This window comes from Miniopterus schreibersii (genome assembly GCF_964146895.1).
Source record: "Miniopterus schreibersii genome assembly, chromosome: 4".
Classification (NCBI taxonomy): Eukaryota; Metazoa; Chordata; class Mammalia; order Chiroptera; family Miniopteridae; genus Miniopterus; species Miniopterus schreibersii.
The window spans coordinates 43150049-43168224 of NC_138105.1; the positions used below are offsets into that span (position 1 = coordinate 43150049).

At 40.8% G+C, this 18176-nt stretch overlaps 1 protein-coding gene across 3 annotated transcripts in view; it reads left to right on the plus strand.

The window, feature by feature from the left end:
• The window catches only part of ARHGAP10 (Rho GTPase activating protein 10), a 250505-nt gene that overhangs the window by 108505 nt on the left and 123824 nt on the right, over positions 1 to 18176 (plus strand). For all 3 annotated transcript variants that reach the window (XM_081134741.1, XM_081134742.1, XM_081134740.1), the window contains 3 exons: positions 2434 to 2563; positions 5937 to 6043; positions 8451 to 8545. In XM_081134741.1, the coding sequence (XP_080990867.1) occupies positions 2434 to 2563; positions 5937 to 6043; positions 8451 to 8545 (332 nt within the window). The remainder of the gene's footprint in view (positions 1 to 2433; positions 2564 to 5936; positions 6044 to 8450; positions 8546 to 18176) is intronic.

Genomic DNA, 18176 nt, shown 5'->3' on the forward strand with positions numbered 1-18176 from the left:
AGGTATCAAACCATGACCTCCAGGTCTGTGGGTTGATGCTCAACCACTGAGCAACGCCGGCCGGGCTTAGCTCGTTCATTTCCCGTCAGAAATGCCAGCACCTTTGAAACAGGTCCCTCATTTTATCTGGCCTGCTGTGCCTCAGTATTGCCGTAACCTTCTCGTATCTTGGCCATTTATGTCATTCCCTATCAGCTTTTAGCATATTAAAGGGAAAATTACCTATTGCTGAAAAAAACCCCACTTGCATGTTATTTTCTTCCCTATGTATATTTACTTATTTAAGGAAATATATGCATACGTTAAAACCAAATTTTAGAGTTAGCTAACTGCGTGATATCATAGGTAATTCAGGCCAACATTTTAGTATCTTACTATAATAAAAAAAATAGCAACGCTATTTTATAATCAGAAAAAAGGTAAAAGTTATTTAAAAGGCAAAACATCTATTTCCCCCAATCTAGTTTCACCTTTTTATTGTAAAAATGGTTAGGTTTTTTTTTTTGGTTTTTTTTTTTTTTTGAGAGAGAGATTGAGTCTTTATCCATTTTCCACACTCTAAGAGCAAGAGGCTTGTAGAAAACAGATTATGTACAAGAATGTAAATTTCATCAAAATTAAGGCATATTAAAAATTAACGTCACACTTCTGTGATCTCTGTTCCCAGAGGACTGTGGGGAAGGGGAGAGTAGAATAGAATTCTTGGAAGAAAATACGACTTGAGACATTTTAGGATTCATAAAGATTCCCTAGTAGATACAAAGAATGGTTAAAAAGAATGTAAGAAAATGCAGAAATGTTTTTGTTATAATGTTGTGAGAACCATAGAACACCACAACAATAAATTGTGTTTTTTAAAGAGATCGGCGTGATCATGTAAAAGCATGAACGTGGTTATTTCTGAGGGGTGGGATTATCCCCACTTTTTAGCTTGTTGTATCTTTTCTTTTCCCCCCCACACAGGACCCTGTCTTGTCCCTCTCTATGTGTTATAATGCTGGAACTCTGCCCAGAACTTGGTTTCTAAATATTAGCCTCCACTAAAAGGAGCAAGGGCTCCTTCGGGGAAAAGGCTGATTTTAGGACTGGGCCAGAGAAAAAGCATGAGGTGAACCCGGGACTCCTTTTTTCATCAGAAAGTAAGGGTTTGCTCAGAGAATTAAGGGACATGTCAAAAGACACGGGACAATTTGAACATTAACATAAATAGTAAGAGTTTGGGTAAATAGGAATGTGTGTGTGTGCACGCTCGCGTGTATATGTATCTGGTATTCACGTGTATATGTGTGTGGATATATATGTATAAAACACACAAATGGAAAGAAGTGAGAGTTTTGAGGAATCTCGCAAAGTGACCAAAAAGGTGAATAAAATCAGGGTATGGTCAGTATTAAGATAAGAAACCCTGGGGACAGGAGACGTGGGAAGGTGAGAGGGACTGGCCACCAATGCATGAGCCCCACCCTCTTTGCAGCCCTGTGATTTCTTATAATACATAAGCAGATCTTTAAAACAACTCTCAGCTTGTGCTTAATTCTCTGCAGATGAGTCTTCCCCGTGAAGATCTACTTCTGTCAGACCCCCCATGCCCCTAAAGAATATCTGCCATGCTTCCATTTTTCTGCGGGTAGGACCCCAGGTAACCCCTTTCATTAGAGAGGAGAGAGGAGACATTTCAATAGTAATTTTTCATCTCAGCGCCTCCACAGCTTCACATCAGCGGTTCTCGGTACTAATACGGTTATTTTTGAGAGTGGATGAGAGGTGTCCAGCCGCTCGCCGGTGCTGACTCCTCAGTCGCCTCGGTGATGCTGTTCCCTCCCCTGTGTGCGAGGTCAGTGTGGCGGCTCCACACTGATATCGGCAAACCACGGCCTCTGGGCTTCAGAAATGCGGTTTGTCTCAGCTGACGGGGACATCATTTGTAGGTGAGATTTTTCCCCCCTTCCTTCTTCTAAGAAGGAAGTTGCCTTGACCTGGAAAAACGACGCTCATCTTTAAGTTTAGAAGAAGAATGAAGTTTTTCAGATTCCGAGCGCTTCCACGTATTGCTGGTGTAATAGTCATAACGAGGCAGGTGGATTGATGGGAAGGAAAGACTTCCCGGGTGGATACCTTATGGCCTACATTTTAACAAATTCCATGATTTAGTAGAATTGTGAGAAGTGGATGCTGGGATTCTTATGTGAGTTATTCTTGGTGTTAGCAAGCTTCTAGAGTAAGTCATCCCTAGTTACCTTGACTTTCCTCTTTGCTATTTTACCCCCCCCCTCCTTTTCTCAGTAAGGGCACCCTGGAAAGTCTGGGTGTATTTTGAGAAATTTATAGAAAAATGCTACAAATTTAATGATAGTTATCCAGAGACTTGAAAATGTACATGAAAAAACTCACGTGCACACTTATAAACTTACCTGTGGTTTTTATCTGGTTTAGACGCGGAACCGTTTTGAAGGAACACGGTCGGAAGTGGAGGAGCTTATGAACAAAATCCGACAGAACCCCAAGGACCACAAGCGAGCCAGTCAGTTCACAGCGGAAGGCTACCTGTTTGTGCAGGAGAAAAGTAAGGCGCCGCCAGCAGGGATGGATGACTCGTGAAGAATTGTTTTAAAAATTCGTATTATAATTACTCTGATATTTTTGGAAAAATTATTCCGATCACTTTCTTTGCCTCCTCCCATCTAGGAGGTGCATTTTGCATTTTGGGGGGAAATGCATTCCTGCTCTAGGGAGGGGACTCTGAGCACTGGGCTTTCTGGCCACGCCCCTGAATTTTGCAGCACACTCTGCTAAGACTTGCTCCTAAGGGAGCCAGACTCATCATAAGGCTGAGAGGGAGGTGGAGTATTTTCCTTTCACCTAAGCTCATCTTATCACCAACACAGTAACACACATGCACACACATTCGTATGTAGCTGTCCTTTCTATTTTCAGGGGGATTGGTTCCAGTACCCCTCAGATACCCAAATGCTCTGATGCAATATATAAAATGAAGTAAAACAATGCTATGTACGCACACCCTCCCGTCTCCCCCTTCCCACAACCCTGCTTCTCCTGGTTGAAGTCAGGAGGGGCATATTTCTTTTTTCCTTCACATCATTTCTCTCCACTCCAGTCTGAGACCTCGTGTTCTTACTGTAACTGTCAGGTGGGTTGCGGATGGCTATGACAGTTATTCCTAGATGGCGTCCTAACTTATCTCACAGAGATTTTAGTGCCGTCGCTTAGTGACCATCCGGTGCATTAGAGAGCCCTTGTTTTGAAGTGAAGGCACTCCAAAAACCCTTTCTAACTTTGGACAACTCGGTCTTCCTTTAACAGTGAAGCTCTTAAAGTTCACGCCTTCAACCACAGAGCCTGCCTGCCAGTTAGTAGAAAGGAGCAGAAAGTGGAAGCGTTCCCGTGTTTACTGTTTTCCTCCCACCCCGCCCTCGACTGTAGTCGGGGTGCTGTAGAGGGTCCATTTCGCCTGCCAGGTGTGGCGGATTGACAGGCCCGCCCGCCCGACCAGTTCCCTGCAGACAGTGCCCCTGAGACGGTTACCCGCTGCCTGTGGTTTGAATGGAAGGTGTTCTGTGCAGCCGGCAGAGTGGCGGTTCCTGTTCCATGGCCCTTATTTAACCTGGGCTGTTAGTCTTCACGAAGAGCAGTTGGTTGGCCTGGCAGAACTCTGAGGATTTCTCATGCTTTATCTTCTTAATCTCACTTACTGAATTTGAGAGAATTAAATTAAAATACTGTGTAGAGACATAGGTAGGAAAGAATTCCTGTGTCCTGTGCCCAAGTGAAAAGAATCGCAGGAAACTGATTTTTGGATTCATATCTCTTTCTAAAAGTATTGGCTTTCAGAGGAGTTGGGCTGAAACTGGATGGGAAAAATACAACAAAAACCACAGTGGCAAAATTCTTCTCTTGTTAACTGCATGCCAGACACTGGGCTAAGCTCTTTATACAGCTTCTCTCATTTATTCCATTTAAAGAACCCTATAAAGTGTAAGGTACTGTTATCCCATTTACCAATGGGAAAACGGAAGCAGGTAAGGCACGTTCGCTGGATCACACAGCTCCTCAAAGCTGGAGTCGCTGGTCTGACACGGGAGCAGTGTAGCGCCCTCTCCTGCACTTGCCCGGAGCTTGGGCGGGTGTGGAAAAGCCTCATTAGCCTGTGTGCTGGGAGCTCGTGGAGAAGGTAGGGTCACATGAGTGTCCAGAGGGGCTGGCCGCTCAGTTAGTGGGAAGACCTTGCTATTTGGGGTCAGAGACTCTGAGTTGGGGTTTGGCTTTGTCATTTCTCGGGCATTTGTTCTAAGCTTAAATTTTGTTTGTTTTTTTGATTAAAATGACAATGATATACCACCCCCTCCCTGAGGTTTTATTCTTAGTATTGAATGAAATACATGTGCAATATTTTTGTGAACTGTGGAACAAGATACAAATGCTAGCTGTTAAGATAGCAACACACAGCGGTTCCCTAATTCTAATCTGTGGACTAATGGTGGTCTGAGATAAGATTTATTGTGGTCTGGGAACCCCTTTCATCCCCCCTCACCCCAAGATAAGGTAATAGCGTTTCCTAAAGCTAAATGCATTTTTTCATAAATGAGATCTTTTTCCTTTTAAGCTTGTCCTCCTTGATTTTTAAGAATAGAAACTTTACTTGTTTGTTTTGAAATGATGGTATAATAAATGTTAATTGCTTTTAAAAAATGTCTTTACTTGGTGAAAGAAAAAAAAAAAGTCAAACTATGTTGGGCCTAACTTTTGTTTTGTTATGATTGGACCTTTACTGTCACTTGAAATTCTAGATCCCAGGTCCCCCTGACGTAGACTGTTGTCTTTTTAAAAAACTACGTTTTTATTGATTTCAGAGAGAGGAAGGGAGAGGGGGAGAGAGAGAGAGAAACATCAGTGATGAGAGAGCCATTAATCGGCTGCCTCCTGCACGCCCTCTACTCGGGATGAGCCTGCAGCCGGGGCATGTGCCCTGAGCAGGAGTCGAACCGTGACCTACTGATTCATGGGTTGACGCCCAACCACTGGGCAACACTGGCTGGACTGGACTGTTGTCTTTGAAGAGCTGGTGGTTGCAGTGCTGACCTAGCGAGAGGTCAGGGGTGGTTCTGAGAATGTTCTGGTGTACGTGGGGACAGCTCACCCCTGAGTTCTTCATGCTTCATTTTAAAGCTTGGCTTTCCCATGATCAGTAAGGACAGCTGCTTGCTGCGGAGCTGCCGTGGGTTTCCAGTAACTGGGTGCATTTCTGGACCAGGTGCTTTTCCTGAGCACTGTGATTCTATAGTTCTTTCATTTTGAAAGGCCAGAACTGAATCCAAAATGATCGCATATATTGCCCTGGCCGGTGTGGTTCAGTGGATAGAGCATTGGCCTGTGCACTGAAAGGTCTGGGGTTCAATTCCCAGTCAAGGGCACATACCTGGGCTGCAGGTTCGATCCCCCGTCCCGGCTGGTGCGTGTATGGGAGGCAACCAATCTGTGTCTCTCTCACATCGATGTTTCTCTCTCTCTCTCCCCTCTCCCCACCTTCCACTCTAAAAATCAATGGAAAAAATGTCCTCAGTTGAGGATTAACAACAACAAAATAATTGCATATATTAAATTGAATTCTTGAAAGTCTCATGAACTCTTAATACTAGAAACAAATATAGCTTACAATGAAGAGATTTTCAGGTATGAGATAACAGTCCAGCAAACTGTTTGAAGAGTATGTCTTTAACTTACTTCTGTGTTGCTCAGATGACTTCTTTGAGCCTTAATTCCCCTAGTTTCCCTCTTTTATTTGAATGAGCAGTTTTTTCAAAATTGTTTCCTTGAGCTGTCTTACTTGTGGCTTACTGGGGTTTCCTCTTCAGTAATGTGGAATTCTGCACATCGGCCTGTTCACAAGGAAACATAGGAGGTTCTATTTCTTGTTGCAGGGCCTGCTCCATTCGGGTCTAGTTGGGTCAAACACTACTGCATGTATCGGAAAGCAGCCAAGAAATTCAGCATGATCCCATTTGAGCACAGATCTGGCGGGAAACTTGTAAGTATCCGATTTCACACTTTGTGTTCTATGGGAGGTGGTCTTTGAGGGTGTCGCTTTAATGATGTTTATATGTACCGATGATACATTACATTTTATTTTATTTTTTAGGATTAAAATCTTTTTGTTTCTAAATAAAAGAGGTCAGAAAACAGCAATTCATATTTTTTGACTTGACTGCATAAGAGTCTATGGTCAGATTTTTATTCTTAAGAGAAGACTAGAATCCTCTCATGTCACTGTTGTTGGAAGGTAAAATTAACAGCTGCAACGAGCGTTCGCGACACAGCATTTACACGGAAGATCTGACGTGTGCACATGTATCCACACCGTGACAACGTTACAGAGTGGATGATCTATAATGAGTTTTACTGTTTTCCACTTAGCCTTTCCAGGTTCTCACTTCGGGATTCCCACTCAGTTTCCTCTTCCCATGGAAATGCACAGCAAACGGCGCGTGTGGCAGGGCTGGGGCCCGGAGCCCGCCGCGCTGGCTGTGTGGGAAGCGTGGTCTTCACGTGTGTGTTAAGCAGAAGCTGCCTCTCATAGCAGTGATCAGTGGGCTGGGGACAAAGGTCTTCCCACCAGTCCTGAGCATCATTGGCCACACAGCTGAGGAAGAAGGCTAATTCAGTGCTTGCTGGGTGGACAGGCATAATTTTGCTTACGTGAATACAGAATGAACCCAAGTTCCCCTCTATTTACATAGACTTTGTATCTTCCTGAAAAAAAATATTTCAGGTGGCTTATAATACAAATGCATTTCTATGGTAATAAAATAGATAGAAAATGAGTAAGAGGAGGAAGTGAGTTTGTCACCTCGCAGGCTAATGGGGTTTGGGATGGAGCAGGAGGTGTGAGTCAGAGTTTCCTGTCAGAGCTACGTCAAGCCCCCAGGCATGTCTGTTGAGCGAGGTCTGTTTTAGCCACCAAATAATAAAAATTACATTTTATAAATAATGACAGTGATGTTTTGAATATTTGTGTATTTGAATGTTGAATATTATCTGGAGGTCCTCATAGTCTAGAAAATGTTAAGAATGTTAAAGTGTTCGCCGTGGCCGGCGTGGCTCAGTTGGTTGAGTGTCCCATGTACCAAGAGGTCGCCAGTTCGATTCCCGATCAGGACAGATGCTGACATGGGCTCGATCCCTGTTAAGGGGCGTGCAGGAGGCAGCCAATTAATGCTTCTCTCTCCCTTCCTCTCTGAAATCAATAAAAACATGTTTTGTTTTTTGTTTTTGTAAATTTTTTTTTTAAGCATATCTTTATTGATTTCAGAGAGAGGAAAGGAGGGGGAGAGAGAGATAGAAACATCAATGATGAGAGAGTCATTGATTGGCTGCCTAGCCCGCAACCCGGGCATGTGTCCTGACCGGGAATCGAACCCCGATCTCCTTGATCCTAGGTCGATGCTCAACCTCTGAGCCAGGCCCAGCCGGGCAATAAAAACATATTTTAAAAAAACATTGAAGTGTTCTAGGAGTGTGTACCCCTAATTCTCACAGTTTTTCACTGAGGACCTGCATTCCTACATTGCTTCTGTCTCCTGTCTTGTCCCTCTTTTTAATGCTTTTAGAGAGGATGGTTGAGAGAGGTAAAATGGTACGATAAAAAATTTAAGAAAATTAAGATAAATTCAGGATGTTCACTTAGGAAACAGAAAAACCACGTAGATTGAGTGGTTCTAGCTTTAGATGATTAGGATGGCTAATGTAGGGCCCTTGGTATACTTCTAGCTGGATTTATGTGGAATTGAAATTTTTATAGGTCAGAAATGGTCATATACTGGCTATTTCATATGGTATAATGTAATAGGAAACAAAAACATTATTATGTTTTTAATTAATTAATTCATAATGTATTTTAATTGATTTCAGAGAGAGGAAGGGAGAAGGAGAGAGAGAGAGGAGCATAAATGATGAGACAGAGTCACTGATGGGCTGCCTCCTGCAGGCCCCCTGCCAGGGATCAAGCCCACAACCTGGGCAGGTGCCCTGACTGGGAATGAGACCGTGACCTCCTGGTTCCTAGATGGGCGCTCAACCACTGAACCATTCCGGCCGGGGTTATTCTTCATTTTAAAAGAGTCTAATAAGAAAGTAACAAATACTCTAGCACATGGAAAATGTTTTATTCATGTCGTGTTTAAAATTAGCACTCATGAGGTCTTGTTTAATGTCATTGTCATCCAAGAAGGATCTAGAAAACCCCAAGGAAAGGAGAATGACAAAAGTGGTTACAATTCTCAATAGTGCTTAATAAACTAGTTTGGAAGATAATATATAGGATAAAGGAACTTAAAAATCTTGCCCCCTCCCCTCTCCCCCCCCCCCCCCATATAGGGTGCCTCGGTGTGCGTATGTTTATACTGCAGTTTCTGAGTGTTTAAAATGATTGCCTGCAGGGGGATGGAGAGGTGTTCTTTTTGCGAGAATGTACCAAGAGGCCTGCTGACTCCATTGACAGAAGATTCTGTTTTGATGTAGAAATTGCTGACCGGTAAGTGATTGGAATTATTAAACTTCATGAAACAGTCATTTTGATTAAAAAAAAAATAATAATAAGGGTAAATTGCAACTGAGATTTCCAGAACCTGAAAGAATGTTATCACGGTACATTTCGGTCTGTGCGTGATTCACTGTGAGCTGTTTAGTCTGGGCCACTGTGTTTAGCTGAGGAGGGATAGCTGTTTCTTGGCTGACCTTTGGAGCGATTCTAAGCGGTGTTGTCACTTAGAAAATAACCTCGGACATTTCATTGTCGATCCAAGCCGAATGTGTGGCGCTAAAGGGGTAATGGGTGAAAGTGAGGAAGTGGGTGACAAAGCTAAAACCGGGGGCCGGGGACTGTTCACAGAAAACGATGTTCGTGGTCGTGTGGGCATTTCCCCGGTATGTGAGGGAGGTCTTAGGCACACTCTGTTTATTAAAAGGCTAGTGTGTTTTTCTTATCGTATGCTTTCCAGTTACTTAGTTATAAAAGGATCTTTGCCATGGAGAAAGAAGTAAGGGAAAGGAAAAATTCACCCTGTTGATAGTGCTTCATTGCTGGCGTTCACACGTTCTGTGTTCTCCAGTATCACCGAGGGGAGGCCTGGCGCTCGGCTTTGTTCTGTGTTGTTTCCACGGCTGGCAGTATTGTGGCGCTCTGCAAGCCCTGGTTTTGGAAACAAAGGTCTTTAGATAAGGCCGTTTCATATTTGTATAATAAAAGTTTTAGATAGGAGATTTTAATTTAAAGGCAAAAGTTCGTTTCAGGTCAGGACCTAAGAATACAAAAATAATTCATGCTTCCTCTCCCCGTAGATGGTATAACGGGGTCGGGGGGCTTGGTGCAGAGAGGGCAGATCTGTGCTTCACTTTCCAATAAATGAACTGAAGACCACGCGCATAAAGATGTGCCCTTAATTAAGCACCGGGGTATGTTTGGCACGACCATGAAAAGGACAGGCAGCTTTATAAGTATCCAGCTGTTTAATAAGACTTGAGGATACATACACGTGCGAACACCCCCAGAGATGCAGGGGCGCGTCCCGAGCCCCTTCTGAGTTCCAGACAGTGTTCTGAAATTTTCTGTGCTTTTTCTCATTTAATCTTCACCACACCTCTGTCAGGTAGGTGTTATCCTTCCCACTTAATGATGGGGAACTGGGACATCAAGAAGGGCAGTGCGTGTACTTTGAGGTCTCCACCCTAATTCTGGGGCTTTGAAGGCATCTCTAACAAAAGGTTTGAATAAGGTACGATCTTTTCTTGACTATTTCCCAGGCTGGTTGACTACTGGGAAAGATAGGTAATTTGTTCCTTGTCTTAAATGATGAATTCCGTGAGGGTAGGGATCCTATCCTAGTGTTATTTGGTACTGCAGAACCAAATGCAGTGCTTTGTATATGGTAGGCATTCACCAAATTTGTTCCGGATTAAATGGCATCGAATTGTTGCTTAGAAGTGACAGAACTTGGATGAGATTCAATCAGGCAACTGTCAGTCAACCGTCCTTTTCTTCTGTACCACACTGCAGCACTGAGCTCCAGTGTTTTCATTCTACTTAAAGAAAATACTTAACCCATTTTCGAGCATGTAGGTATTGTAAATGGGTTTCTGATGGAGTTTGTACAGTGTTCTCATTGGGTACCTTGATATAGCAACTTCATGGCTGATTGTACATGTTTACTCTAAATATATTGTGTCTTCTCTCTTGGTATTAATTTTTGCTGCTTTTTACTCCTTATGTTGGAAAAGAAGTCAGGTGACATTGTGACAATAGGTAATACTTATTAAACTGCAAGATGGAGCCTGGGCTTGCTTTGATCTGGGCGGATGTAAATACGGAGCTTTCACTTGATTGTTGCATGAGTTCAGATCAGAGTTGGTTGCACATAACTGAAAAACTAGAAGTAAGATGGCTTACACAATGTAAAAGTTTGTTTTCTCTTGTTCAGGAAGCCTAGAGGTGGTGAGGTGAGGGCTGATAGCATGCTTTTGTCAGATCCGGCTCCCTATTGTGCATGGTTTGCCTTCCTAGTCACTTTAGGCCCAAGATGCCTGCTCCCATTTATCACATGCACTGTCTTTTGATGGAGGAGCACTTTCCAGAGGTTGCATGCACATGCTGTTTTTTGCTCACATGCTATTGGCCTAAATGGAGTTGTATGGTTATACCTAGTTGCAAGGAAGGTTGGGAAATTGCTGTCTTTTGTTTCCAGACAGTAGTTGGGGAGCCTATTACTGAGACTGAAAGGAGAGTGGCTGGTGTGTGTGTGTGTCCAGTTAGCCATTGCTGCCTTCATTATCAATGGTTAGATGAATGTGTGCTTCATTTTCCTCCCCTGAATTCACTAAAATGTTATTTTTACTGTTTTAGCTAAACAGTAGCATTTAAGAACATACGTGCCAAGAACACCATCAAAAAAGTGAAAAGATAAACCCAGAGATTGGGAGAAAATACTTGCAATTATATATCTCATAGGACACTTGTATCCAGAATAAAGAACTCTTGTAACTCCGTAATAAAAAGACAAATAGCCCAGTTAAAAACAGGCAGAAGATCTGCATTATACATTGCTTCAAAGAAAATATACAAGTGGCCAATAAGCACAGGAAATGATGCTTAATATCATTAGCTATCAAGAAAATGCAAATCAAAGCCACAATAAGATACCACTTCGTACCCACTAGGAGGGCTATAATGAAAAGGTCAGGTACTGAGTATTGGTGAGGATGTGGAGACAGTAAGGACTCAGACCTGATGGTGCGTATTTGAAATGGTGTAACTGCTTTGGAAAACAGTTTGGCAGCTCTTCAAAAAGTTAAGCATAAAGTTACCCTATGGCCCAGAAATTCTAGTTCTAGCTGTATATGCAAAATTGGAAACCTATTTCTATATAAAAACTTGTACATGAATGTCCACAGCAGCAGCATTCATATTAGCCAAAAATTAGAAACAACTCAGATGTCTACTGAATGATGACTGGATAGATAAGATGTGGTATTTCCGTACAACCAAATAAGACCTGCAATAAAAAGGAATGGAGAACTAATATGTGCTGCAATGTGGATGAAACAGTATGCCAAGAGACATAAACCAGTCACAGAGACCACATATTGTATGATTTCATTTATACGAAAGAAACATCCAGAACAGGCAAATCTATATGGACAGAAAGTAGATTTGTGGCTTCCTGGGGCTGGGGGTCTTGGAAGGAAATGGAGAGTGACAGGTAATGAGAATGGGTTTTTTTGGGGGAGGGATGGTGAAAATGTTTTAACATTGACTTTGGTGGTGGTTATACAACTCGGTGGCTATCTTAATTAAAAAGCCACTGAATTGTATACTCTGTAAGTAGGTGAAATTTATGGGGTGAATTATATCTCAACAAAACTTAAAGGGGACACAGCTACAAACAAATACTTATCATAACTAAACAAGATTCTTTAAAATGACTTTAAACACTGACTCCATGCCAGTCACACTTGAAGTTCCATGGGCTGTGAAATGACTATGTCACTCACTGTAAGTTGTAGAAGAGTATTGGGTAGAGTCGTTTTCCCCATGGCAAGCCTTGTAGTCTGTCCGGAGAGACTGCTTTCCTCTCTGAAAAGTGCAAAATTGTCCCCCTACTTTCCCCTCCAAGAGCTTTGTTATATAATATGCTTTTAGCTTGATTGGCACACTTGCCACATGTCACATTGTACTGTGACCCCCACGCATTTGCTTGATAAATAATTACCATTCTGTGAAGTTCTCCCACACATCCCATTCAGGCACTGCTTAAAGAAAATGCTTCCCATTTCCCTCTCATTAATCTGACATGTCAGATATTATATTTGGTTTGACTTGGCTCTGTTCCTAGTATGTCGCTCGTGGAAGGATGGCAAGATGCTTTTTACTTTTATAAGTCACCCATTTCTATTTTCACGACGATGGTGGGGGGATCAAGTTGCCTGTGTATTTGAAGCATTGTGTATTTTAGAACCCTTCTGCACCAGTGACTTTATTTAGCATCTGTGTGGATGGAACCATACTGCTTGTCACTTTCCAAAAAAAAAAAAAAATGTTTTTATTGATTTCAGAGAGAGGAAGGGAGAGGGAGGGAGAGAGCGAAACATCAATGATGAGAGAGAGTCATTGATCGGCTGCCTCTGCCCACAACCCAGGCATGTGCTCTGACCAGGAATCGAACAGCGACCTCCTGCTTCAAAGGTTGACGCTCAACCACTGAGCCACCCCAGCTGGGCCTGTTTGTCACTTTAAAAGAGTGAGTTAAGAACACATTGCTTCCAGAAGCCCATGCAAGTGGACTGAGTAACAAGAATGTTGCTGTAGCACTTTAGCTGTAGTAATATTTGTAAGTGTTTTATAATGCATGGCATTTAGGTGCCTAAACAGTTGTTCACTGTGTTTGGCACTGAGGATGCAAGACTAAACCAGACACTAAAAGGCCTGATCTTAAGGGAACTTGCAGACCAGGAGGGTTTATAAACAAAGGATAGCTCAGAGGTCTGATTAAGGTGCTTTGGGAGCTGAGAAGCAATAGGGAGTGAGGTTGGCTGGGAAAGCTTACTAGAAAAATTGATTGTTAAATTGAATTTTGAAGACTTGGTACGAAGTTAGGAAGCTCAGAGGAAGGGAGGCCCAAGGCAAAAGGAATTATAGAAGTCTTGAGAAAATATGTTGAGGTAATCCTTTAATCAGAGGTTCTCAACTGTAAGCGATTTCCTGTCTGGGAACCTTCCCCCCCCCCCGCCCCCGCTTTTTATTGAGTGTATTGGGGTGACACTGGTTAACAAAATTACACCGGTTGTCACAGCTGTGTGGAGAGGGACTGGGCAGGCCCATGGTGCTGACATCTAGTGGATCGAGGCTGGCAGTGCTGCTAAGTGTTTAGCACAGGACAGCCCCCCACAACCATCACCTGGTCCCAAATGTCAGTAGTGTGGCTGTTGGGAAGCCTTACTTTTAAAGCATTTAAGACAACAGCTCCAACAAACGTTTGTGGAATCAAATGGAATTGGACTATTTCTTTTATATGAATATATTTATGAGGTGCATATTTTATTTAATTTTTTATTTAATTAATTTATTTAAAACAACACATATCTTTATTGATTTCAGAGAGAGGAAAGGAGGGGGAGAGAGAGAGATAGAAACATCAATGATGAGCGAGTCGTTGATTGGCTGCCTAGCCGGCAACCCGGGCATGTGCACCGACCGGGAATCGAACCCTGGTCTCCTGGATCCTAGGTGGATGCTCAACCGCTGAGCCACGCCTGGCTGGGCATGAGGTGCATGGGAAGGGCCATGTGTGGCTTCATCCTGTCAGGAGTGGTGCATCCTCCAGGAACTCTGAGATTCTAGGGTAGAGAGAATAAGGAAGGAAGTTACTTGTAAAGAATTTAGATGGGATTGGTAGAAAATGGAAGGAATAGGATTAGAAACAGCATCTCTTGTATATAGGCGCCTGTGTTTTTCATAAGTGTAAGAATTTGCCCTATAGATGGTGGTGTTGATAGTGGCACACTGAAAGCCACGTTGTATATTGCTTCCAGTATTTCAATGGAAATCTAAATTGACAATATGAATTTGTTCATAAAATGCATGCTGCGGGACATTGGAATCTGGGTCATGGAAAAGCTTTTAGCTTTTGAGTAAGCTGTAATGAACAATGGTGGACATGTGTTTTCATTTCTCTTGGATAAATACTTTGGCATGGGATTGCTGGGTCTATGGTGTGTGTGTATGTATAAGTATGAATATATTTGTGAATCTGTGTACATATGTGTGTGTATTTGTATCTATATGTTTGAGTTTTCTGGAATATGACAGTTTTCTGAAGTACTTTTCCCATGAGCAATGGATGAGAGTTCCGGTTTTCCACCCGCTTACCAACTTTTGATTATGTTTCCGTCTTAGCAATCCATGGCTAGAGATGTTGAGCACCCCTTCCCATGTGCTTTCTGGCCATTCCTATTTCTTCCATTGCGAGGTGTCTAAATATTTTGCTCATTTGAAAACTGACATTGTTGGACTTTTGGTTATTGAATTGTAGGAATTACTTTAAGTAACCTGGATACAAATGTTTCATCAACTATATCAATTGTGAATGTTTTCTCTGATCTGTGGTTTGCCTCTTAATTTTCTTCATAGTGTCTTTTGATGAGAAGAATAGTCTAATTTGGCTAAAATAGATTTGATCAGTTTTTAAAATTTTTATTGGTAGAACTATTTGCTCTAAGAAATCTTTATCCTGATGTTGCAAAGATATTTCTCCACGCTTTCTCAGAAAAAGCTTTCTCATTAGTCGATGACTTGTGAAGATTTCTAGGGGTATATGAGATGAGTTGTGGAGGTGAGTGTTACTTATTTTTTCTTATACAGATATTCAGTATTTCTAGCACCATTTGTTGAAAAGGACTTTCCTGTCATTGAATTGTTTTGGCACCTTTGTCGCAAATTATTGGGACTGAATGTATGGGGGTCTGTTTCTGCCTCTAGATTCTCTATTCTGTTCATTGATCTGTTTGTCTGTCTTGTCGGTTCCACACTGTCATTATTGCTGTAGTTTTATAGTAGGTCTTTTGAAGCCAGGCTGTGTGATTCCTCTGTTTTTTCAAAAATCGTTTTGGCAGTTCTATATCCTTTGGGTTTCCATATGAATTTTATAATCATTTTTATTCCCACAAAATAGCTACAGGCCAATATTATCAATGTGTCAAGCATTAATAATTCCTGAGTATCACTTCCCATTTAGTTTGTCCTTACTTTCAGTAATATTTTATTGTTTTCCTTATAGGGGTCATGGGCGTCTATTATTAAATTTCCCTAAGTATCTTATGTTTCTGGGTGTTATTTCGAAAGTTAGCGTTGTAGATTTCATTTTCCAATGTACTGTTACTCTGTGGAAATGCAGTTGGTTTTTGTGTCCTACAATATTGCTGAGTTCATTTTTTTTTTTATAGTTTCTTCAGGATTATTTTATGTGTACAATGTTTTCATATGTGAACAAAGACAGCTTTCTTTCTTTCCATCCTGTATGTCTTTTGTTTCCTTTATTGGTCTTATTGCAGTCCCAAGACCTCCAATAATATGTTGAATAGAACTGGTGATTTGGGGCATCTTGCCTTAGTCTCGATCTTAGGGGAAAAGCATTTATTATTTCACTTGTAAAGTATAATGTTAGCTGAAGATTGTAGATGCTTCTATCATGTTGAGGAAATTTTTGTATATTCCTAGTTTTAATCATGAATAGGTGTTGACTTTTGACAAAGTATTTGTCAGTATCAACTGAAATGATAAGTATTTTTCTTGAATCTGTTAATGGGTGAATGACAATGCATTTTCTAAGCAAAACTAATCTTGCATTTCTGAGCCAAACTGTACTTGGTGATGCTGTATTAATCTCTATATTGCTGTATGAATACAGCAATATACAGAGAGATTAATATAGCATTTGCTGATTTGGTTAAATTAAGGATATTTGTATTTTAGTTCATGAGGGATATTGTGTGTTACATTCTTGTTTCGTATTTTGATAACAGGTTTTATGGTGGCTTCACAAGACATGGGAAGTTTTCCATCTTGCTCTGTTATTTGAAAATGTGTAATATAGGTATTTCTTTTTAAAAAAAATATATATCTTTATTGATTTCAGAGAGAGGAAAGGAAAGGGAGAGAGAGAGAGAGAAACATCAATGATGAGAGAGTCATTGATCGGCTGCCTCCTGCACGCCCCTGACCGGGGATCAAGCCAGCAACCCGGGCCTGTGCCCTGACTGGGAATCGAACCTGATCGCCTGGATCCTAGGTCGATGCTCAACCGCTGAGCCACGCCTGGCTGGGCTATTATTTTTTCTTAAACGTTTTTGAGAATTTACCTGTGAAGCCATCTTGGGCTGAATTTTTTTGTGTGGGAAGTTTAAAAATTACAGGTTTAATTTATTTAGTGGGTAAAGGGACATTCAGGTTTTCTGTTTTTCTTTTATTAGTTTTGGTAAATTGTGTTTTTTCCCAAAGGATTTGTTTATTTTTGCTAAGCTGTTGACATAAGTTTCTTTATAATGGCCACTTATTATTTTCATACCTGTAAGATCTATAGTGATAACTCCTTTTTCAAGCTTGATACTGGAGATTTTTAAAAAAATTTTCTTGATAAGTCTTGCCTAGAGTTTTATCACTGTTATTTCTTTCAGATAAATCATATTGTCCAGTTTATATTTTATTGGTTTCTGCCTTTATCTTTATTTACCTTTATTAGCTTTGGATTTTTTTTTTAAATCACTTAAGATGGAAGGATTGATTTTTTTTCCACGTTATTTTTGAAGTAGACATTGAAATGTATAAATTTCTAAGGACTGCTTAACTTGTATTCCACAAATTTTTACGTGTGGTGTTTTCACTGTACTTCCTTTTAATTTTTTTTCTGTGATTAGGGCATAGGTGTTGAATTATAACTAAGGTGTTATTTAAAATATGTTTTAAAATTTTCAAATGGTTGGGGATTTTCTACATGTAATATTGTTATTGCTTTTCTACTTTAATGCTCTTTTGTTCAGAGAACATACCCTGTATTTTATCGGTACTTAAGTTTCCTAGAGTTGTTTTATTGCCCCAAGTGTGGTCTATGTAGTAAATGATCCATGTGCACTTGAGAACAATGAGTTTTCTGCTGTTGTTGGGTGTAGTGTTCTCTAAATGTCAGTTAGATCAAGTACATTGATAGTGTTGCTCAAATCTTCTCTATAGTTTTGATTTCTGATATTATTCTATCAACTACTAAACTAGGGATGCAAAAATCTCTATGATTAGGACTTGCCTGTTTCCCTTTAGTTTTGTCAGTTTTTATTTACTGTATAGAATATTTGAGATCTTTTTTGTGTATGCACATTTATGATTTTATGTCTTCTTGATGAAGTGACCCTTTTATCATTAGGAAATATCTCTTGTTTCTGCTAATAATCTTTTTTTTTTTTTTTAAATACTTCTGTATTGATTTCAGAGAGAGGAAGGGAGAGGGAGAGAGATAGAAACATCAGTGATGAGTCATTGATCGGTTGCCCTGTGCCTACCCTGCCCTGGGGATCGAGCCCGCAACCCGGGCATGTGCCCTGACTGGGAATCGAACCTTGATCTTCTGGATCCTAGGTTAATGCTCAGCTGCTGAGCCACGCCTGGCTGGGCTCTGCTGATAATCTTTATCTTGAAATCTACCTTGTTTGATATCAATACAGCCACATTAGCTTTTTTTTACTTAGTGTTTACATAGCAAATCTTTTTTCGCCATTTTCTTTTTACCTGTCAGTGTTTATGTTTAAACTTTGTTGTTTATAAACATCATATAGTTGAGTCCTGCTTTAAAAAAAAGTCCAGTCTTTTTCGCTTTTGATTTTTTATCAGGGTTTTAGTTCATTTATGTATACTGTGATTAGTAATTTGTACATGGTTAAGCCTACCGTATTGGTTTTGTTTTCTATTTGTCCTGATTATTCTTTGTTCTTCCTTTACTTTTTAGTGAATTACGTTTTTGTAGTATTTCATTTTATCTCCTCTATTGATTTGTCATTTTGCTTCTCTGTATGTACATTTTTACTAGTTATCCTGAAGAGTATAATATGCACTTTGAAACTGTCATTGT